We start from the raw sequence: 25324 nt of genomic DNA on the forward strand, positions 1-25324 counted from the left end.
ATAACAGGCTAAACTAACGCTTGGAACAGGAGAGGGTCGGTGTCTTCCACGCGCGTTACGCAGCAAGAAAAGACTTGCTAGCTAAAGGTTTTTTTCATTTGTAGTGCCTGTGAACGCGCAATCGACCCCATTGGAATCGTCATCACGTAAAGGCATCCAGGGGAAGACGTAAGAAGTGTCCGTATAGTCATAGCAACGACAGTGCCCTTTTAACTGACTTCAGAAAAGTGGCCAACATTTCTCAAATCTGACTCCATGTCAGGGAAATTGCTGTAGAATGGGCTCTGTTCCACTTAGAGACAAAATTTCAACTCCTATAGAAACTATAGACTGTTTTCTATCCAATAATAATAATAATATGCATATTGTACGATCAAGGATTTTGTGGGAAGCCGTTTAAAAAATTAGCCAAATTAGCATAAATAGTCTAAACAGCGCCCCCATCCCCAACAGGTTAATCATTATTACTCAAATAACCCATGGAATGTCAGAATACAATTACAGGGTTTATATTCATTATCCGAATAATAGATTGAAGTTAGTATAAATTGCTGATCGCCTCTTATGGGAGCAGGTAGCACAAATGTATTGCTTCATGCTAATGCTAGATAGGTAGGTTTTTACATTTTGTTAGGGACGTGTCAGTTCTAGCTAGGTGGCTTTCACTGGCTAGAAATTGTGTGTGTGTGGTGTACTGATTCAAAGAATCCATTTCTGAATATAATTCAGTATAGGGCTAAGAGATTGTAGTTAGATTTAATTGCAGATCTCTTATGGGAGCCGGTAGCATTGTTAGTCTATGCTCACTAGCTAGTTAGCTAATTAAATATGTTCTCAGATCTACTTAGCAAGCTAGTTCTTACCGATACAGGTGTTGTGTCCCTAGATAAGCATATTCTCAGAACTTTATTTACCTTCAAATAACAGAGAATTTCCACTGTCAGAATGATAATAAAACCTCCCAGGAAAGCTTTCAGGGAACAATTGTAAAACATTCTCAGAATCTCCCTTCAACTTAAAAATGTATGTTCCCAGAACAGAGGAAATGTTCACTTTCGTTCTTAGAGCATTTTTTTTTTTAAACGGTCGGACTTGGGGGCCAAAAATGTACGTTCCCACAACTTCCAAGGAACCAAATGTGCTAGCTGGGCTGTCCCTTTTACAGTGGGTGTTGGGAGAGGGCACTGTGTGTGTTTTTAGCAGGGGGAGGGGTGTGTGCGTGTAGCGGGGGTAGGAGGGTATGTGTGTAGCAGGGGGTTGTGTGTGTAGTGGGTAGATGTGTGTGTGTGAGAGCAGAGCCACACCCAGGCTGATTGGGGGACCACACCTCCGTGAGGAATCTGCTGCAGCTGGGTCACACCTCTACCCCTTATCTCTCTCGCTCGCTCGCGCTCTCTCTCTCTCTCTCTCTCCAATTAAATTGAATTCAAAGGGCTTTATTGGGATGGGAAACATATGTTTACATAGTTTATGTCACTTTATTACCTATCCCAATCAGAAATGAACAGTAAACATTACACTCACAAAAGTTTCAAAAGTTCTCTCTCGCTCTCTGCTAAGCTGTATTCTGGCTTTCTGCTATGGAGCTGGGCTGTGGCATTTCCATCTAAAAGGACCCATGAGCACCAACATGTGAAGTTCATAGGAGCATGTCAAATGAAAGCTAAGAGTCTCTATTTTGATACAGAACGAACTGTAAGAGGCATTTCCATCTAAAAGGACCCATGAGCACCAACATGCAAAGTTTATCGGAGCATGTCAAATGAAAGCTAAGAGTCTCTATTTTGTTACAGTACGAACTGTAAGAGGCATTTCCATCTAAAAGGACCCATGAGCAACATGTGAAGTTCATCGGAGCATGTCAAATTGGGACCGACCGACCGACCAAATCGGTCTTATGTGGCAAAATTTCAAATTGTGTTTTTCACATTGGATAAAAGCAAAGACACAGAGCTACAAAATGGTATATCATACACTGCATTTGAGGAACAATGGGAACGTAATTCTGCTTTGAAAGTTGATAAACTAACATTGGCTAGCTACTTCTAGACACATAATGAGAGAACACCCCACTCTGACCATTTTACTCACCCTAGCAGAGCTGGGTGACTGTAATTGTGCTACTGGCAACAATTTAATTATGCTTTTTTAGCCAACGTTTACTGACATCGGGATAATTTCAACCGGTGTTGAGCGTTCGTAAACTCATCAGTTATTCTGCGCTCTGGCACACTCCGAGCATCTACTGTTAAAACAATGAACCATAATCCCAACTCATGACGTTACTACCCTGCATGATTCTTCAGGTAGCTAACCAACCACGTTCAATGTTAGCTAGTTAACATTAGGCTATAACTAGTCAAGCAAATGGCTCTGAGATACAAATAATAAGATCATACACGTAACATTAGCTAGCGAGCCATCCAGCCAGCTAACGTTAGTTAGCTAGCTAACAGTACACTTTAACTTTTAATGGAAATACTTTATGTCAAAATTAGAAACGTGTAATATCTGAAAGTCTAGCTTGCTACATTATTTTACCCCTGGTCTAAAATTGGAGTAGATAGCCAGAGCGAATTTACCAGCTAGTACGTCTATCAACAGTTGTCACAGTGACATTCTATTGAAATGGATAATTGCATAGTGGAGTCTTTTGTTAAGACACATAGCTAGCTAGCTAGCTAAACAATGAACCAGAATCCCAACTCATGACGTTACTACCCTGCATGAATCTGCAGGTAGCTAACCAACCAGGTTCAATGTTAGCTAGCTAACATTAGGCTATAACTAGTCAAGCAAATGGCTCTGAGATACGAATAATAAGATCATACACGTAACATTAGCTAGCGAGCCAGCCAGCTAATGTTAGCTAGCTAACAGTACACTTTAACTTGAAATGAAACCACTTTCTGTCAAAATTGGAAACGTGTAATATCTGAAAATGTAGCTAGCTAGACTATCTTACCCGTATACATCATGGGTGGACGCGTCTCCTGTCAAATGCCATGGTTGCCCTTAGTTTGAAGATATAATCCAGAGAAAACACCTTTCTCCATCTCCTTAGCTATCATATTCTAATTCCACTGATTTCAAAACTCTGTCTGCCAGAAAGTGGAGAGCATACATGTAGCATTAGCTAGCGAGCCAGACAGCTAACGTTAGCTAGCTAACAGTACACTTTAACTTGACATTAGGCTTATGCAGTTTTACCACACGATACATTTAAAAAAAGCTCGGCATGTCCAGCCCACTCATTATCTCAGCCAATCATGGCTAGCGGGAAGGTTGCTGACTTTTTCTGTGGCTAAACCAACTAGGCTCGTAATTTTAACAATGTATTTGTGTTTACAGATGGTATACCATTTTGTTATTAGGCACATTTTGATTAAAAAAACATGTTTTTATGTTCAAACAGCTCTCCTGTGAAGTAGTGACCCGCAACAGGAAACTAGGCATAATTTGTTGTCAAATGAAAGCTAAGAGGGTCTTCACACACACGGTAACGGCTCTCGTTTGTAGAAGGAAGAGTGGACCAAGGCGCAGCGTCGTAGGTGTACATTGTCTTTTTATTGATGACGCCAAAACAAAATAACAAAGACAAAAAACGAAGGCGAACAGTTCTGTCGGGCACAGACACTAAACAGAAAACAAGATCCCACAAAACCCAAAAGGAAAATGACAACTTATATATGATCCCCAATCAGAGACAACGATAGACAGCTGCCTCTGATTGGGTATCAGACTCGGCCAAAAACAAAGAAACAGAAAACATAGACTTTCCCACCCGAGTCACACCCTGACCTAACCAAACATGGAGAATAATAAGGATCTCTCAGGTCAAGGCGTGACACACACAGAGACTTGCAGATGTTATCGCAGGTGCACTGAAAGGTTTGTTTTCAACACCGCATTAATAATACCTAGCAATACAAAACAATACACACACAATGCAAAAGTAAAAATAAAGAAATGAATAAATATCAGAACAAGCCATATAAAAAAATAATAATTGATTATGTGCGTATTATTTAAGGGATAATACCAGAGAAACCGGTGTTTGGAGGATATATTGGCACGGGTGTTGTTAGACCCGAGACAAAGTCAAACACCGGCTTCGATGGCATTATCACTTTCATACAACGGGTTACCAACATATAAAACAATATATATATTTACATATATTCATGAACTTTATTTTGATGGATTTATTCATACTATTTCATCCTTCCACAAGATATAGTCCCGACGCAAATCTAGGGTTGGTACACAAGCCAGCTGGTCGTTAGTTCTATTGGTTCGGTTGCCAGAGATGCGACACAGAACAAAAAGACTGAACGACTGGATCTATGAACGCAACCCAGTTGTTAATTTTAAAAGTTCCATTACCATACTGGCTGGCAACGTTCTTATCCCTTGCTTGCTAGTTAGCCAACTACGGTCAACTTAGTCACGTCACACAGTGCAGACAGAATAACAACAGTAGCTGCATTTGTTCAAGCTGTTTTCTAGTGACATTTTATTAGGATACATCCATAACAATGAGCTAATGAGGCACAATTTCGCCTGGCATAGAAAATGGGTTCTCTCGTTAGGACACTGTCGTTCAGAGGAGCTAGCCAACAACAAACTGAAGCTGGAAAGACGACAAACTAGCTGCACTTCGTTTCGTTTGACCTTTTTTCAATTGGCATTTCTTTGTATATATCCATACAAATGACGCCAGCTGATTCATGATTTCGACTGGCTGAGAAAACGCTCTCTCGTCCTGACTCCCGACGCCCAACACATTCATTACCGTGTATCAGTTGGAGATCGAATTTGAATGTTGAAACAATGTTGCAAATGTCAGAGAGACAAACAGCAAGGTTTATACACATCTCCGCTGTTGAAAACGAAATGTTAGTCAGCTAGTGGATTACTCCGTCAGACTGAACAGAGGAAATAGGCATTTTAAGGTCATAGATTTAGCCGGTGGTAACTTGTGCAATAGACACCGGCTGGAATGCGTTCAGGATTAGATTTTACCTTTATTTAACTAGGCAAGTCAGTTAAGAACAAATTCTTATTTTCAATGACGGCCTAGGAACAGTGGGTTAACTGCCTGTTCAGGGGCAGAACGACAGATTTGTACCTTGTCAGCTCGGGGATTAGAACTTGCAACCTTTCGGTTACTAGTCCAACGCTCTAACCACTAGGCTACCCTAGTATATATACCCTTGTATATATATAATGGTGTGTATAGACAGTATGAACAGCATGGGAATAGAAAAGGTGTGTACAGCAGTAGCTATATAGGATGAGCCATGACTAGAATACAGTATGTACATAGAAAGTGGGTAAACGGCATGTAAACATTTTTAAAGTAACCAGTGTTGAAATACTTTATGTACATAGGACAAAGCAGGTGGTAGCCGGCTAGTAACAGTGACTAAGGTTCAGGGTACTTGGCGGAGGCTGGCTAGTGGTGACTGTTTAACAGTCTAATGGCCTGGAGATGGAAGCTGTTTATCAGTCTCGCAGTCCAAGCTTTAATGCACTGTACAGGGTGAACATGCCATGGCTCGGGAGGTCCTCGATGATCTTCTTGGCCTTCCTGTGACACCGGGTGCTGTAGATGTCCTGGAGGGCAGGCAGTGTGTCCTCGATGAGTCGTTGGGCTGACCGCACCAAATCAAATTCCATTTTGTCGGTTGCGTACACATACACTCAGTATACAAAACATTAAGAACACCTGCTCTCCATGACAGACTGACCAGGTGAATCCAGGTGAAAAGTATGATCTCTTGTCACTCGTTAAATCCACTTCAATCGGTGTAGATAAAGGGGATGAGATGCGTTAAAAACATATTTTTGAATGTTTAATGTTCAATTGAGACATGGATTGTGTACGTGTGCCATTCAGAGGGTGAATGGGCAAGACAAACCCATTCAAAATGTCTTTGAACGGGTGATGGTAACTGCTGGGTTTTTCACTCTCAACAGTTCTTGTGTATCAAGAATGGTTCACTACCCAAAGGACATCCAGCCAACTTGACACAACTGTGGGAAGCATTGGAGTCAACATGTGCCTGCATCCTTGTGGAACACTTTTGGCACCTTGTAGAGTCCATGCCCTGACGAATTGGGGCTGTTCTGAGGACAAAAGGGGTTCCTAATGTTTGGTATACTCTGAAGAGCCACCCTCTGAAGAGCCCTGTGGTTGCGGACGGCGCAATTGCTGTACCAGGCGGTGATACAGCCCGACAAGATGCTTTCAGTGGTGCACCTGTAGAAGTTTGTGAGGGTCACGGGGACCAAGCTACATTTCTTCAGCCTCTTGAGGTTGAAGAGGCACTGTTGTGCCACTGAAGCTTTTGACCCACTACGGTGTTGAAGGCTGAGCCTTCAAGTCGATGAACATCATTTCTACATAGGTATTTATCTTGTCCAGGTGGGATAGGGAAGTGTGGATCACAATGGCTTTTGGGTCGTCCGTGGATCTGTTGGGGCGGTATGCGAATTGTAGTGGGTCTAGGTTGTCGGGTAAGGTGGAGGTGATATGGTCCTTTACTAGCCTTTCAAAACACTTAATGATGACAGAAGTCAGTGCTAAGGGGCGATAGCCATTTAACTAAATATACATGCAACATGTGAAGTATTGTTTCATGAGCTGAAATAAAAGACTCCAGAAATGTTCCATACAAACAAAACTATTTTCTCTCAAACATCCCTATTTGTGAGCATTTCTCCTTTGACAAGATAATCCATACACCTGACCGGTGTGGCATATCAAGAAGCTGATTAAACAGCATGATCATTACACAGATGCACCTTGTGCTGGGGACAATAAAAGTCCACTCTAAAATGTGCAGTTTTGTCACACAACACAATGCCACAGATGTCTTAAGTTTTGAGGGAGCGTGCAATTACCATGCTGACTGCAGGAATCTCCACCAGAGCTCTGCCACCACAACTGGCAGCTTCATTAAATAGTACCCGCAAAACACCAATCTCAACGTCAACAGTGAAGAGACGACTCCGGGATGCTGGCCTTCGTTTTTAGGACTGAAAAACAGCTTCTATCTCAAGGCCATCAGACTGTTAAACAGCCACCACTAACATTTAGTGGCTGCTGCCAACATACTGACTCAACTCCAGCCACTTTAATAATGGGAATTGATGGAAATGCATGTAAAAATGTATCACTAGCCACTTTAAACAATGCCATTTAATATAATGTTTACATACCCTACATTACTCATCTCATATGTATATGTATATACTGTACTCTATATCATCTACTGCATCTTGCCATCTTTATGTAATACATGTATCACTAGCCACTTTAAACTATGCCACTTTATGTTTATATACCCTACATTACTCATCTCATATGTATATACCGTACTCTATACCATCTACTGCATCTTGCCCATGCCGTTCTGTACCATCACTCATTCGTATATCTTTATGTACATATTCTTCATCCCTTTACACTTGTGTGTATAAGGTAGTAGTTGTGGAATTGTTAGGTTAGATTCCTCGTTGGTTATTACTGCATTGTCGGAACTAGAAGCACAAGCATTTCGCTACACTCGCATTAACATCTGCTAACCATGTGACAAATAAAATGTGATTTGATTTGACTACAGTACAAATACAAAGTTGCCAATGTCCTTGCAATTGATACAGACACGCGACGTATGAAAAGATGCTTCACATGAAATCCAAGATGACTGCATTCAAATATATACAGTAGTATATACTACTATATAAATAGTAATACTATATAAGACCATAGGCCTATTTCAATCACATTGACATACATTTCATGTTCAATCAATTGAGTTCTATTTTGCTACTTGTAGGCTACTGTCTGAAATTTGTGTGTAGCCTAACATGTGGGCAATGATGTATCAAATCGTGATTTTGTGCATTTTCCTTCATTGGGTAAGAGTTCTAATAAGCCGCCTCAGTATTTTCCAGCTGTAGGTTGTAATATCTCTCTAGGAGCTGATCCGTCGTCAGTATTGTTGAATAATTATAATGTTAAAGGAAAGGTTTTATTTGAAAAAGCTGATCCGAGAGCAGCGTTCCCTGTTTTTCTCTCTCGATCCAATCAGTATCGTCACATGCTCCAATGACGCACGTAGCAACCGTTCTCTCTTCATTGTGATTTGGCCTTGATGCAAGGTCCTTGATGATCTTGGCCTTCCTGAAACGCATGTTGGCCGTTGATGGAAAGATGCAAAGTTCCATCACTATCAGGATACCGGACCCTGTGTTCTACTACTGTACTGTCCAAACTTGGGAAACATCGACATCTAAGGATCCTTTCACATTTGATCTGGTCCGGATCAATTAAATGTGCTCTTGTTTAGGGGTCGAGCTCATTACAATAATAGCCAGTGATTAGAATAATAGCTAAATATGCAAAATAAGGCCATTGCATATTTCTACCTTTTGAGTACCGAGGTACATCACCATGAAGAGAATGATATTCATAAGCATAATTATGAATTTCTGTATAGTACAGATCAGGGACCTATGATTCCGTTACCGTAATTCCGTTACCAGATGTAAATCCACTTCACCTACTGTGGTTTAATAGCCACATTTTTTTTCCATAGCCCATTCTTTCTGCAGACATCTTTTAATCATAATTCGTAGCCGATATTTACGAGTTTTTGGACAATTTGGTGGCATAAATAGCTGAGGGAGATTAGACTGTAATTCTGTTACTGAACTTCTGTAGTTCTTCCAGTGAATGTTTTTGTGAAATGTTCTGTGTAAATTGTTTCATGTAGTCCTTGTGCATAGAGGTTTATGGTTTGTTAAACTTTTTTTGTTTTTTTTGTTTGGCATACATGTTAAAGTGAAAACTTGAGTCAAAACGTAATTGCGTTACCGTGGTGTGTGTGTGTGTGTGTGTGTGTGTGTGTGTGTGTGTGTGTGTGTGTGTGTGTGTGTGTGTGTGTGTGTGTGAGAGAGAGAGCGATTACATAGACCCACAAAGAATTCAAAAACAAATCCAATTTTGATAAACTCCCATATCTACTGGGTGAAATACCACAGTGTGTCATCACAGCAGCAAGATTTGTGACCTGTTGCCACAAGAAAAAGGCAACCAGTGAAGAACAAACACCATTGTAAACCCATATTTATGTTTATTTATTTTCCCTTTTGTACTTTAACTATTTGCAAATTGTTACAACACTGTTTATAGACATAATAGGACATTTGTAATGTCTTTATTCCTTTGGAGATTTTGTGAGTGTAATGTTTACTGTTCATATTATATTGTTTATTTCACTTTTTGTTTTACCTATTTCACTTGCTTTGTCAAAGTAAACTTAAATGAAAAGAGATTGAGAGAGAGAGAGAGAGAGAGTGAGTCTCTCCACTCCCCTCTGCTTCTAGAGAAGGGTGTGACTGCCTACCAGTGTGAGAGAGGGAGGGGACATTTCTGTTGAGCTACTCCTCCCTGTTTCTCTCTTTCTCTTTCGGTCTCATTAACTTACTGGCAGGGCAAGGACTAGGCTTTCTCTCTCTCGCTACGTATATGTCCCTATTTCCTTCTCTTTTCCTTTCACATAAGCCAACACTTTATTGTATTTCTCTCCACTCCAAATTCATTTTTTTTGTTTCTCTATATTTTGTTTCTCTATAGTACAGTCTCTGAGTAGTAGGCCTACAGTTTGAGAAGAGGTAATGCTGGGTATATTTGTGTGGGTGGAACTACTCTGCTTACCATTTCCTCTTCCTACCTGTCTCTACTCCTCCCCACCCCCCTTGTTCTCACCTCTCCTCTAATGGTTCTGTTGTCTTTCCCTCTCTACCTTTCCCCCATCCTCTATCGCATCTGTCTGTTGTATGTCAGCGTATGTAGCAGTTGGCTAACACCTCTTCTCTCCCAGGGTGGCAGCAGTCTAACTGTACCCCTGTACAGATGACTGTGTGTATCTCTCTCGCTCTCTCTGTTATCTATATGTGTTATGTGGCTAACATGTCTTCTCTCCCAGTTTCTCTTCTCCATATGTACTACTAACAGCCCTCTCTCTCCCTCTCCTCTGCAGTGCCTGTCGAGTCCTAAGGCCAGCGGGGGTGTCAGCTCCCAGCCACAACCCAAGAAGGAGTCCCAACCCCAGCGGCCCGAGTTGACCAAGAAGGAACCCAAGACGGAGCCTCATACCCAGGAGGAAGAAGAAAACATGCCCTCGGTACACATCAAACCAGAACCGCAGGAGGTGGAGTCCACGGTGAGAGATTGAAGGAGGGTGTGGAAGAGTGTGGTAGAGGGATGGGTGTTGGTGGGTGGGTTTGGGGAGTGTGGGGTGGTGAAGAAGAGGGCGATAGATGACTTAAATTGGAGAGAAAGAAAAAGAGTTCTGGATGGATGGGTTGTAGAGAGAGAGGCTAAAGGAAATCGAGTCTGGGTCTGTCTGTAGATTGTTAGAAAGGGCAGAAGAAATGGTGGGTGGAGGTGACTGGCTGGAGAGGAAAGAGAGAGCGTTCGAGAGAGAAGGGTGTAGAGCAGAGCTTTTCGATGTCGTTCCTGAAGGGCCAAAGCACTTCTGATTTGCATCCTCTCCTAATCAGGGACTGATTCAGACCTGGGACACCAGGTGAGTGTAATTACCAGGTAGAAACAAAAAAGCAGAAGTGTTTCAGCCCTCCAGGACCGGAATTGAACAGTCCTGGTGTAGATAAGACGATCGAGGGTGAGGGAGGTTGGTGAGATGGAGAAGGGGACTAGCAGAGTGGATGGGGGTTTGTTGGGTGAGCCGGTGCCATATTTAGGACTGTGCAAACTAAGCTTCATACATTTCAGATAGAAATGTATTGTGTAGGACCGATTCCCTGTCATACGGAAAGGGAAATCATGCCAGCTCTATAGGTCTACATTACATTTCCATGTGCATCATTGTGAATGGAGAGATAGAGTTGGGTGAGCTGTACAACGTCATAGCGAGAGAATGTTACCCACAATGTTCCGTTGATATTTCTCTGAGGTGTAGGAGAATATTCCATCAATATCACTTCAAACATACACAGAACACGGTTGCCATGTTCTCAGATTGTAAGATATTAATGCTCTAGACGTGTTTAACGGGAACGTTGCTAGAACGTGTCTGTGTATCAGTTGTGGCCTGATGGTCCCAAAGAAATGTTCTCCCCCACAACAAAAAAATCATTACACATCACGCCTAGTTACTGTCGCCCATCAAGCCCCTGTTGGTGAACAAACCACTGATCCACTGATCACAGCTCTTTTTGTCTGTTGGCAAGGGATACTCACACACGGTGCTTTTAACATAGTGTTTTCATCGTACATACTTGGCATACACGATTACATTGCGCATGTTCATTTATACAGTAATTAGTCTTCAACGTGTCCTCAGCTGGGATTTGAACTCACAACCTCTTGGCTCACAGCATTCTGATCTTCCTGCTACGCCACCATGTCTGTGTCAGTTATTAGCTAATTTCACAATTCTCACATCATTGATTTCATTTACTTATTTTATCATTTTAAGGGCTTTAAGTGTAGTTGTCTAATGTTGGTGGGGCATATTAACCTGTTTTAATGATACCCCTCAATCGCTATGATCAATGAAAGTTTTTCTTGAGTGTACTTTTAACAGAGCTGAGATTTACTTTGAAGTGCATTCACCCTATTGCTTACACCTATCAAGTGCCTAGGGAGGATGGGTTAGGTTTTCTTCTGGACAGGGCCTAACTATACTGGCCCGATAAGTATATGCCAGTGGTTCCCAAACTGTGGGAGCGTATAAATTATTCTCGCATCTACGTGCTCTACTCCTTTCACCTTTTCCCTTCGCTTGTGGACTTCAATGCACAACACATCAGCTGTCTGACCAGGCCAAAAAAATCTTTCTAAGCCAAACCTTCTTATCATAACCGCTAACCGCTACACACAGCCTACATCACAGCCTACATCGTTGTCACCATATTAACATCATAGTCAACATAGGTAATAGAAATAAGGTGTTAGTAAACCCGCTACAATCAGGCAGTACAGTGTACAGTCAGCAGCAAGCAGTTTAGCAGTTACATCGGCAGGCCCAGGTGGCAATAATTTAATACAGCCAAGAGCTTACCTTGACTTGGAAGAGTTCCAGTGTTGGATACCCATAGCCAGCTAGCTAACATAGCATCCCTCTCTGTTTGAGCCAGGTGTTTGAGTAGGCTAAACTAGCTAGATGCATTTGCTAGCTGAGTAAGTGAAAAAGAAATACAACAACATTTAACTATCCCTCTCTCTCATTCTCTTCTCAAAATTTGTTCAAAACTGATGGCCAACTAGCTGAAAAAGTTTGAGAGGGTTTATCTAATGTTCCCTCGTTAGATTCGATCTAATCTCACTCTGGTTAGCATTAGTTGTTGATCTTGTTGATGTGCATGACTGAGGTTGTTTGATCAATACGACTGAAAAGTTCCCAAATGTCAGAGGAATCCCGTGGTATTTACATATTTGCAGAAATCCATTCAGGTGTTTTTTATGGCTTTTGGTGAATGTGTTATAATGATCTAAAGTCGCACTGTTAATACTGCCTGTAAACACACAGTCCAGTTCAAAGTGAATAATGGCAGGGCCTACTGCCTGTAAACACACAGTCCAGTTCAAAGAGAATGATGGCAGGTCCTACTGCCTGTAAACACACAGTCCAGTTCAAAGAGAATGATGGCAGGTCCTACTGCCTGTAAACACACAGTCCAGTTCAAAGAGAATGATGGCAGGTCCTACTGCCTGTAAACACACAGTCCAGTTCAAAGAGAATGATGGCAGGTCCTACTGCCTGTAAACACACAGTCCAGTTCAAAGAGAATGATGGCAGGTCCTACTGCCTGTAAACACAGTGTCCAGCTCAAAGTAAATGATATCAGATGGCTTATTTGCATAAAGGCCTACTGTAGCTCTGATTGGCTATAGCGCACCGGTCTGCCGAGACTCCGGTCCTGGACGAGACAGATGTTTTTATTTGGTTTTATTTACTGCAGTGTCTATTAATTGTCCAATTCGCACGGCTGCTTTCCCCACTCTATATTGCTATAGAACTTTCACAAATGCCTTAGTCTACGTCATTCCCAAACATTCTATGAATTGATCAAAGTGTGAAAATGGCCGTATCTAAGTGCTGCTTGTCAGAAAACGAAGTGTCATATTCTTCCTAGGGGTGTATATGAACACATTTGTATAAGATTTCATATTTTGCTAAAACGCTGTCAGTTCCACTTTAATATCTTATGTTCTGAGAACACGGCAACCATTTTCTCTGTATGTTGGGTGGGACGTTGATGGAATGTTCTCCCAACGGAAAACTGGACACATCAATGTGTTTGCCACGTTCCTATGAGACGTGTCAAGAACATTTATCATTATATTCTGAGAACATGGTAACCACGATCTGGGTACGTTCTATTTGACTTTAAGGGAATGGTCTCACGGGAACATTCCTGTGAAAACGTTAGTTCGTGACTTAATGAGACTCTTAAGGGAACGTTCTCTATAGTTGTGGTAACATTTGTTGTTACCTGGGAGAGCTTTCAGAGGGGAGAGGGAGAGAGAGAGGAAGGGGTGGAAAGAGAGGGAGGAGGGGTGGGCAGACAGGGCGGTGGCTGGGTGGGTCACAGTTCCATTAGGCCTCGTTTGAGTGTGTGTGTGTGTGTGTGTGTGTGTGTGTGTGTGTGTGTGTGTGTGTGTGTGTGTGTGTGTGTGTGTGTGTGTGTGTGTGTGTTGACCACCCCTCAAGGAGCCGCCCAGTAAGAACACAGCAGGATAGTGAGTTTCCTGTCCAGAGATAAGGGGTTCGTCCCAAATGGCACCATATTCCCTACACAGTGCTCGACTTTTGACCAGAGCCCTATAGGCCTGGTCACAAGTAGTGCACTATAAATGGATACGGGCTGCAATTTGGGACACAGCTAAGGCCTTGAATTCCCAAACACAGCTGACCGACTAACTGCTACATGGGCTCTTTTGAGGGGCTCTACTGGGCACTGCTTAGTATGACATATCTGGAGAAAACCGAGGAAGAAGGTCATGTTTTTGTTGTTCAAGTTAATAAAAGATCTCCCATTTTGTGCCTACTAAACAGGACCCTGGTCTGCACCCTACCAGACAAGGACCTGGGAGATGGATAGAGACTGAGAGAATAGAGAAAGGGAAAGGGTGTAAGAGATGGACATAGTGTGAGGGAGATGGGAAAAGAGAGACACACACACTCAATGAGATGCATAAGTACAGTACACACACTACCGTTCAAAAGTTTGCGGTCACTTAGAAATGTCCTTGTTTTCCATGAAAACATACATGAAGTGAGTCTCAACATGAATAGGAAATATAGTCAAGACGTTGACGAGGTTATAAGTAATGATTTTTAATTGAAATAATAATTGTGTCCTTCAAACTTTGCTTTCGTCAAAGAATCCTCTATTTGCAGCAATTACAGCCTTGCAGACCTTTGGCATTCTAGTTGTCGATTTGTTGAGGTAATCTGAAGAGATTTCACCCCATGCTTCCTGAAGCACCTCCCACAAATTGGATTGGCTTGATGGGCACTTCTTACGTACCATACGGTCAAGCTGCTCCCACAACAGCTCAATAGGGTTGAGATCCGGTGACTATACTGGCCACTCCATTATAGACAGAATACCAGCTGACTGCTTCTTCCCTAAATAGTTATTGCATAGTTTGAAGCTGTGCTTTGGGTCATTGTCCTGTTGTAGGAGGAAATTGGCTCCAAATAAGCGCCATCCACGGGGTATGGCATGGCAGATCCCTTTTACTCTGTACAAATCTCACACTTTACCACCACCAAAGCACCCCCAGACCATCATATTGCCTCCACCATGCTTGTCAGATGGCGTCAAGCACTCCTCCAGCATTTTTTCTGCGTCTCACGAATGTTCTTCTTTGTGATCCGAACACCTCAAATATAGATTCGCTGTCCATAACACTGTTTTCCCATCTTCATCTGTCCAGTGTATGTGTTCATTTGCCCATCTTAATCTTTTATTTTTATTGGCCAGTCTGAGATATGGCTTTTTGTTTGCAACTCTGCCGAGAAGGCCAGCATCCCGGAGTCGCCTCTTCACTGTTGACGTTGAGACACGTGTTTTGCGGGTACTATTTAATGAAGCTGCCAGTTGAGGACTTGTGAGGCGTCTGTTTCTCAAACTAGACACTCTATTGTACTTGTCCCCTTGCTCAGTTGTGCACCGGGGCCTCCCACACCTCTTTCTATTCTGGTTAGAGACAGTTTGCGCTGTTCTGTGAAGGGAGTAGTACACAGCGTTGTACCAGATCTTCAGTTTCTTGGCAATTTCTCGCATGGAATAGCCTTCATTTCCCAGAACAAGAATAGACTGATGAGTTTCAGAAGAAAGTTCTTTGTTTCTGGCCATTTTGAACCTGTAATCGAACCCACAAATGCTGATGCTCCAGATACTCAACTAATCTAAAGAAGGCCCGTTTTATTGCTACAGGACAACAGTTTTCAGCTGTGCTAACATAATTGCAAAAGGGTTTTCTAATGATCAATTAGCCTTTTAAAATGATAAACTTGGATTAGCTAACACAATGTGCCATTGGAACACAGGAGTGATGGTTGCTGATAACGGGCCTATGTAGATATGCCATAAGAAGTCAGCTGTTTCCAGGTACAATAGTCATTTACCACATTAACAATGTCTACACTGTATTTCTGATCAATTTGATGTTATTTTAATGGCAAAAAATGTGCTTTTCTTTCAAAAACAAGGACATTTCTAAGTAGCCCCAAACTTTTGAACGGTAGTGTACATTCACACCCTGCTTTGTCACTCCCCTCCCTTACCACCTCTCCCTTCCTCACCCTCACTCTCTTTCTCTCTCGCCCTGCAACCACTATCAGTTCCTCACAGTTTTTTTTCAATTCAAGGGCTTTATTGTCATGGGAAACACGTTAACATTGCCAAAGCAAGTGAAGTAGATAATGAACAAAAGTGAAATAAACAATAAAAATGAACAGAAAACATTAGACTCACAGAAGTTCTCTCGCTCTCTGAGTCTCGCCTAGGCCCCTAATAGGATATATCGAGGGAGGCTTCCGCTCTCTGGTAGCCATGGCAACGGGGCTCTGGTGGGAGTTGGAGCCTGCCCACACCCCTCACACACACCCCTCCTCCACCCCTTCACTGCTACCCCCCTGCAACTCTCCCCTCCATCCCCCACAACACACCACTACTACACCCAAAGGCACAAACAAATACACCCAGTAAAACTGACACACATGCGCGCACACACAGATAAACACACACACACACACACACACACACACACACACACACACACACACACACACACACACACACACACACACACACACACACACACACACACAGGGACTGGTCCTCCAGCTATCTGGAGAGCTAATGCACGAAGATATCTACCACACCCGCTCTCCCCACTCCATTTACACACACACACTCACCACACATTACTGTAGTATTGCTAGGATGCAGCTAGCTCTATTCTCCATCCCTATTCTCCATCCAAATCAGTCATGGTGCAGAGTGATGATGTCATCGTTGGCCAGCGCGAGTTATTTCTCCTCCTGGACCAGAAATAACAGTAACGTTAGGTTGTGTGTGTGTGTGTGTGTGTGTGTGTGTGTGTGTGTGTGTGTGTGTGTGTGTGTGTGTGTGTGTGTGTGTGTGTGTGTGTGTGTGTGTGTCATGTTGGGTTGTGGCATTTTTTTGTAATAATCAGTCGGAATATTCAAGACTTTACATTGACATGTTTGTTTTCTCTGACGGCTCTCCATTTTGTGTGTTGGCGTCATGCACTTAAGAGTCTGTGTTTTTAAGCTGTTGTAACTACAATCAACATTGGGTTCCACCCTGCTTTTAAAGCACAGATTACAGTGAGGCTAATTTAAGGTTATTACTAAGGTCTATAGGCTGAGGGAGTATCACAGCACTAGGTTGTAAACACACGGTCAATATTTGGACAATTAGGTTATAAAGACTTTGACACAGTTTGATGTCAGTCAGGTCTGCCAGAGGCATTGTTGTTGTTGTTGTTGTCTGCTGGATATAGGCTATGTTTAAGTATTAACCCTAGTGTGTGTGCCTGCATGCGTCTGTGGGAATTGGTCTATATGGATAGGGCTCAATTTAAGTGTTTCTTACGCAATAAATATCGAACGCACGTGCATAACCTTGTTAACAATTAAAGGGGAACATTTACATTGACATTTTAGTAATAATATATTTTTTAACTTTTTTGGGGGGGGTGGATCAGCTTTAATATTGCGGATAAATTGTTGCTTCCATCAATGTAATACATACAGTTGAAGTCGGAAGTTTACATACACTTAGGTTGGAGTCATTAACTTATTTTTCAACCACTCCGCAATTTTCTTGTTAACAAACTATAGTTATGGCAAGTCGGTTAGAACATCTACTTTGTGCATGACACAAGTCATTTTTCCAACAATTTTTTACAGACAGATTATTTCACTCATAATTCACTGTATCACAATTCCAGTGGGTCAGAAGTTTACATACACTAAGTTGAGTGTGCCTTTAAACAGCCTGTGCAAATCAATCCCAGAACAACAGCAAAGGACCTTGTGAAGATGCTGGAGGAAACGGGTACAAAAGTATCTATATCCACAGTAAAACGAATCCTATATCGACATAACCTGAAAGGCCGCTCAGCAAGGAAGAAGCCACTGGTCCAAAACCGCCATAAAAAAGACAGACTACGGTTTGCAACTGCACATGGGGACAAAGATTGTACTTTTTGGAGAAATGTCCTCTGGTCTGATGAAACTGTTTGGCCATTATGACCATTGTTATGTTTGGAAGAAAAAAGGGGAGGCTTGCAAGCCGAAGAACACCATCCCAACCATGAAGCACGGGGTGGCAGCATCATGTTGTGGGGGTGCTTTGCTGCAGGAGGGTCTGGTGCACTTCACAAAATAGATGGCATCATGAGGGGAGAAAATTATGTGGATATACTGAAGTAACATCTCAAGACATCAGTCAGGAAGTTAAAGCTTGGTCGCAAATGGGTCTTCCAAATGGACAATGACCCCAAGCATACTTCCAAAGTTGTGGAAAAATTGCTTAAGGGCAACAAAGTCAAGGTATTGGAGTGGCCATCACAAAGCCCTGACCTCAGTCCTATAGAAAATTTGTGGGCAGAACTGAAAAGCGTGTGCGAGCAAGGAGGCCTACAAACCTGACTCAGTTACACCAGCTCTGTCAGGAGGAATGGGACAAAATTCACCCAGCTTATTGTGGGAAGCTTGTAAAAGGCTACCCGAAACGTTTCACCCAAGTTAAACAATTTAAAGGCAATGCTACCAAATACTAATTGAGTGTATGTAAACTTCTGACCCACTGTAAACTTCTGACCTACTGGGAATGTGATGAAAGAAATAAAAGTTGAAATAAATCATTCTCTCTGCTATTATTCTGACATTTCACATTCTTAAAATAAAGTGGTAATCCTAACTGACCTAAGACAGGGAATTATTACTAAGATTAAATGTCAGGAAATGTGAAAAACTGAGTTTAAATGTATATGGCTAAGGTGTATGTAAACTTCCGACTTCAACTGTACATACATACATACATACATACTATATATATACACACATTGGTCAGAGATGGTCTCCAGAGATGGTCTGGAAAAGGGAGGAGGGGATGGGGTAGAGCGGGCAGGTTGTTGGACGGCTGGACCTCACGAGTCGCAGGGTTTCATCTGAAAAGAGAGGGGAGAAATAGGTCAAAGCCGTAGTTCTGTGTGAGTAGGACCAGTGGACTCAATAGGCTGAATGAATGAGGAGCGGACGTCATCAGCGTTCTTTTCAAAGTGGAACAGTTTGTCATTATTGGGAAAAATATTTGACTAATTGTGAGGACACAAAAGTTTACCTGACATGAGTGAATCCAAACATTACACTCTTGATTTTATATTTACTGTACACCGTATTTGTTGATAACGAAATCTGAAAAATCCTCTGGTTCCATTCAGTAAAATAGTAAGAATATTCTGGAAAATACTCTGGATCCATTCAGTAACATAGCTAGAATATTCTGGAAAATACTCTGGATCCATTCAGTAACATAGACAGAATATTCTGGAAAATACTCTGGATCCATTCAGTAACATAGACAGAATATTCTGGAAAATACTCTGGATCCATTCGGTAACATAGTAAGAATATTCTGGAAAATACTCTGGATCCATTCGGTAACATAGTAAGAATATTCTGGAAAATACTCTGGATCCATTCGGTAACATAGACAGAATATTCTGGAAAATACTCTGGATCCATTCGGTAACATAGTAAGAATATTCTGGAAAATACTCTGGATCCATTCAGTGACATAGTAAGAATATTCTGGAAAATACTCTGGATCCATTCAGTGACGTAGTAAGAATATTCTGGAAAATACTCTGGATCCATTCAGTAACATAGTAAGAATATTCTGGAAAATACTCTGGATCCATTCAGTGACGTAGTAAGAATATTCTGGAAAATACTCTGGATCCATTCAGTGACGTAGTAAGAATATTCTGGAAAATACTATGGATCCATTCAGTAACATAAACAGAATATTCTGGAAAATACTCTGGATCCATTCAGTAACATAGACATAATATTCTGGAAAATACTCTGGATCCATTCAGTGACGTAGTAAGAATATTCTGGGAAATACTCTGAATCCATTCAGTAACATAGACAGAATATTCTGGGAAATACTCTGGCTCCATTCAGTAACATAAACAGAATATTCTGGAAAATACTCTGGACCCATTCAGTAACATAGACATAATATTCTGGAAAATTCTCTGGATCCATTCAGTAACATAAACAGAATATTATGGAAAATACTCTGAATCCATTCAGTAACATAGTAGGAATATTCTTTAAAATACTCTGGATCCATTCAGTAACATAGACAGAATATTCTGGAAAATATTCTGGATCCATTCAGTGACGTAGTAAGAATATTCTGGAAAATACTCTGGATCCATTCAGTAACATAGATAGAATATTCTGGAATATTCCAGAATATTCCTCCACTCAGACAGCATCAAATGTGCAAAAGTTTCCCAATTAGCGATAGGGATGGGGGCAGCTTCTTGCCGCGCGTGGTGCTCAAGTTCAGAATGGCTGTCAGTCAAAACCCATACAGAGCCGTGAAGCGGAGACCCTGAGCTCTGGCGTCATGTATAGCATGTTCATGTACAGCTGCTTTGTTACTATTTAGGCATCCGTAACAAGTACAAAGGCACACTGGTCGGTGTTCAGTGGTTGTTGAAGTGGTCTGTGAGAAGGGAAGAGTTGGTTGGTTGGTACGCACAGTCTGACCAGAGTGGGTGTTTTATACAGTGTAGAGGGTGCAGTTAGGGTGGACGGCAGAGTGCTGTGTGTTGGCAGGACTTCCTGCGTGCTCCACAGCTCATACTCCCAGTTGTTGTCCTTCCTGACACGCCGGCGCCGACCGAGATGGCCGCCTCGCTTCGCGTTCCTTGGAAAATATGCAGTATTTTGTTTTTTTATGTGTTATTCCCTACATTGGTACGCCAGGTAATCTTAGGTTTCATTACATACAGTCGGGAGGAACTACTGAAGATAAGAGCAACGTCAACTCACCATCGTTACAACCAGGAATATGACTTTCCCGAAGCGGATCCTGTGTTTTGCCTTCCACCCAATACAATGGATCTGATCCCAGCCGGCGACCCTATGCGACGCCGTAAAAGGGGCAAACGTAGTGGTCTCCTGGTCAGGCTTCGGAGACGGGCACATCGCGCTCCACTCCCTAGCATACTACTCGCCAATGTCCAGGCTCTTGACAATTAGGTTGATGAAATTGGAGCAAGGGTAACATTCCAGAGAGACATCAGAGATTGTAACGTTCTCTGCTTCACGGAAACATGGCTCACTCAAGAGACGCTAACAGAGTCGGTGCAGCCAGCTGGTTTCTTCACGCATCGCGCCGACAGAAACATACATCTTTCTGGTAAGAAGAGGGGCGGGAGTGTATGCCTTATGATTAACGAGACGTGGTGTGATCATAACAACATACAGGAACTCAAGTCATTCTGTTCACCTGATCTAGAATTCCTCACAATCAAATGTCGACCGCATTATCTACCAAGGGAATTCTCTTCGATTATTATCACAGCTGTATATATTCCCCCCCAAGCAGACACATCGATGGCCCTGAACGAACTTTATCTGACTCTTTGTAAACTGGAAACCACACACCCTGAGGCTGCATTCATCGTAGCTGGGGATTTTAACAAGGCTAATCTGAAAACAAAACTCCCTAAATTCTATCAGCATATCAATTGTGCTACCAGGGCTGGTAAAACCTTGGATCATTGTTATACTAACATCCGCGACGCATATAAGGCCCTCCCCAGCCCTCCTTTCGGAAAAGCTGACCAAGACTCCAATTTTGTTGCTTCCAGCCTATAAACAGAAACTAAAACAACAAGCTCCCTCGCTCAGGTCTGTTCAACGCTGGTCCGACCAATCTGATTCCACGCTTCAAGACTGCTTCGATCACGCGGATTGGAATATGTTCCGCATTGAGTCCAACAACAATATTGACGAATACGTTGATTCGGTGAGCGAGTTCATTAGAAAGTGCATTGACAATGTCGTACCCACAGCAACTATTAAAACATTCCCAAACCAGAAACCGTGGATTGACGGCAGCATTCGCGTGAAACTGAAAGCGCGAACCACTGCTTTTAACCAGGGCAAGGTGACCGGAAACATGACCGAATACAAACAGTGTAGCTATTCCCTCCGCAAGGCAATCAAACAAGCTAAGTGTGAGTATAGAGACAAAGTAGAGTCGCAATTCAACGGCTCAGACACAAGAGGTATGTGGCAGGGTCTACAGTCAATCACAGATTACAAAAAGAAAACCAGCCCCGTCGCGGACCAGGATGTCTTGCTCCCAGACAGACTCAATATTTCAAATTGTTGATACATTTTCGAAAGTATATTATTTGTTACTAATACAATTGCCCAGAGAAAGAGATTTTGTTTAACAAGTCATATTTTTTTTCTCTCAAAAAAGGGAGGGATCAAAATTATTGACACCCCGAAAGATTCTTATAAATAAAGTAGTCAAAAGTTGAGTATTTGGTCCCATATTCCTATAGCACGCAATGACGACATCGGGCTTGTGACGGCAAATGCATCCAAAACGTTTGTAGAGTCACACGCTTAAGGTAGTCATTGTGCGTTAGGAATGTGGGACCAAATACTAAACTTTTGACTACTTTATTTATAAGAATCTTTATCAAGCGTGTCAATAACTTTGGACCCCACTGTATATACAACATACACGCAAGCCATATGGAAACATACTTCACTTGCAAAACGAGCCAGTGTATCAATGACAAAGCTACAGCTGGAAGGCGATAAAGAAACCGAGAGAGGTGAATGTGGAGACCAGACACACAGTTACGATAGCTATGATGAAACCTGCCCATCAAGCCGTGACAACATGTACCTCCGCTCTCTAGTTGGCTCAGCTATAGCTGGAACACAACCGGGTTCACCTCATCATTATGGACCAGCGAGGATGACAGTGCCCTGGCTTCTTCTTCTGTCGCTCTCAATTTCATTAAATTACATTGGGCTTCATTGGCATTGTTTACATTGCCAAAGCAACTCAAAAAAACGTAAACAAAACAACCACGAGACAAAAAACCAACAAAGCAAATTAAACAGAACATAGACCAAAAAAATCTGACTTTAACAGTAAACCTTACACACGAAGGTTTCAAGAGAGTAACAAAGTTTAAAATATGTCATTATTCAAATCTAGTATGACATTTAAAATGTTACAAAAGCTATGCACAATGTTTTGACAATGTGCAAAGAGTAGAATGTACAAATGACGGGGGGGGGAAATAAATAGGCCGATAGATATAGGTTATATTTACGTTGGTGTTTCTGAAACACTGGTTGACCTACTCTTGTGGCAGCAGGGCACACATTTTGCTGCTTGGATTGCACACTGTGGTATTTCGCCGAACAGATACGGGAGTTTGTTTGAATGTGGCAATCTGCCTATGGTGACCTCTCTCAATAGCAAGGCTGTGCTCTGAGTCTGTACATAGTCAAAGCTTTTCTTAGCTCTGGGTCAGTCAGTGGTCGGGTATTCTGCCACTGTTTACTCTCTGTTTAGGGCCAGGTAGAATTCCAGTTTGCTCTGTTTTTTGGTTGATTCTTGCCAATTTATCAAGTAATTCTCTTTTTGTTTTCTCATAATGTGGTTGGGTGTAATTGTTTCGCTGTCCTAGGGCTCTGTGGGGTCCGTATTTGTGAACAGAGCCCCAAAATCATCTGGCTGAGGGGACTCTTCTCTAAGTATCTCCTTGAAGGTTAGGGCTTTGTGATGGAAGGTTTGGGCATCACTTTCCTTTAGGTGGTTGTGGAATTCAACGGCTGTTTTCTGGCTTTTGGGACTCCCAATCACGGCCGGATGTGATGCAGCCTAGATTCAAACCAGGGACTGCAGTGACGCCTCTTGCACTGAGATGCAGTGCCTTAGACCGCTGCGCCACTCGGGAGCCCAAAATGAGGGCAGTGTAACCTCCTGCCAAATGTACGACCATATCAAGAAGATTTGTGACCTGTTGCCACAAGGGGAACCAGTGAAGAACATACACCATTGTAAATACAACCCATTTGCACATTGTTACAACACTGTATATATACATAATATGACATTTGAAATGTCTTTATTCTTTTGGAACTTTTGTGAGTGTTATGTTTACTTTTAATTTGTATTGTTTATTTCACTTTTGTTGATTATCCACTTCACTTGCTTTGGCAATGTTAACATGCGTTTCCCATGCCAATAAAGCCCTTATATTAGAAGAGACGGGGGGGAGAGAGACGGGATGGAGTGAGCAAGACGGGATGGGGGGAAGAGAGAGAGAGACGGGGGGAGAGAGAGAGACGGAGGGTGAGAGAGAGAGCGAGACGGGACGGGGGGAAGAGAGAGAGAGACGGGGGAGAGAGAGAGAGATGGGGGTGAGAGAGAGAGATGGGGGATGAGGGCGAGAGGGATGGGGAAGAGATAGAGAGAGACGGGAGATAGACACGGGGAGAGAGAGAGAGAGACGGGGGTGAGAGAGAGAGACGGGGGGTGAGAGGGAGAGGGAAGGGTGAGAGCGAGAGACGGGAGAGGGTTTAAGAAGTCCAGAGGAGTTGGGTCAGAGAGAGAAAGGATATCTCTCCTGGTGTTTGTGTACTCTCCACTGCTCATACAGTCCCTATGTATTGCTTTTGACCAGGACCTGCTCAGGGACAAGGCTATACAGGGCTGTCGTTTCAGACACAGCCCCTCTCTCTCTTCTGTCAGTGTGTATGCCTTATGTATGCCTCAGGGGGTATGCCTTATGATTAACGAGACGTGGTGTGATCATAACAACATACAGGAACTCAAGTCCTTCTGTTCACCTGACTTAGAATTCCTCACAATCAAATGTCGACCGCATTATCTACCAAGAGAATTCTCTTCGATTATAATCACAGCTGCATATATTCCCCCCCAAGCAGACACATCGATGGCCCTGAACAAACTTTATTTGACTCTGTGTAAACTGGAAACCACATATCCTGAGGCTGCATTCATTGTAGCTGGGGATTTTAACAAGGCTAATCTGAAAACAAGACTCCCTAAATTCTATCAGCATATCGATTGTGCTACCAGGGCTGGTAAAACCCTGAATCATTGCTATTCTAACTTCCGCGACACATATAAGGCCCTCCGCCGCCCTCCTTTCGGAAAAGCTGACCACGACTCCATTTTGTTGCTTCCAGCCTATAGACAGAAACTAAAACAGGAAGCTCCCGCTCTCAGGTCTGTTCAACGCTGGTCCGACCAATCTGATTCCACGCTTCAAGATTGCTTCGATCACGTGGATTGGGATATGTTCCGCATTGCGTCAAACAACAACATTGACGAATACGCTGATTTGGTGAGCGAGTTCATTAGTGATGTCGTACCCACAGCAACTATGCAACTATGGCAGCATTCGTGCGAAACTGAAAGCGCGAACCACTGCTTTTAACCAGGGCAAGGTGACTGGAAACATGACCGAATACAAACAGTGTAGCTATTCCCTCCGCAAGGCAATCAATCAAGCTAAGTGTCAGTATAGAGACAAAGTAGAGTCGCAATTCAACGGCTCAGACACAAGAGGTATGTGGCAGGGTCTACAGTCAATCACAGATTACAAAAAGAAAACCAGCCCCGTCGCGGACCAGGATGTCTTGCT

The 25324-nt window shown here is 42.5% G+C and overlaps 1 protein-coding gene across 3 annotated transcripts in view; it reads left to right on the forward strand.

Annotated features, from left to right (window-relative positions):
* Nucleotides 1-25324, forward strand: part of LOC129862911 (Krueppel-like factor 8) — a 106798-nt gene that overhangs the window by 49106 nt on the left and 32368 nt on the right. For all 3 annotated transcript variants that reach the window (XM_055935011.1, XM_055935012.1, XM_055935013.1), the window contains exon 2: nucleotides 10056-10238. In XM_055935011.1, coding sequence (XP_055790986.1) covers nucleotides 10056-10238 — 183 coding nt within the window. The remainder of the gene's footprint in view (nucleotides 1-10055; nucleotides 10239-25324) is intronic.

This window comes from Salvelinus fontinalis, chromosome 9, assembly GCF_029448725.1.
Source record: "Salvelinus fontinalis isolate EN_2023a chromosome 9, ASM2944872v1, whole genome shotgun sequence".
NCBI classification, from domain to species: Eukaryota; Metazoa; Chordata; class Actinopteri; order Salmoniformes; family Salmonidae; genus Salvelinus; species Salvelinus fontinalis.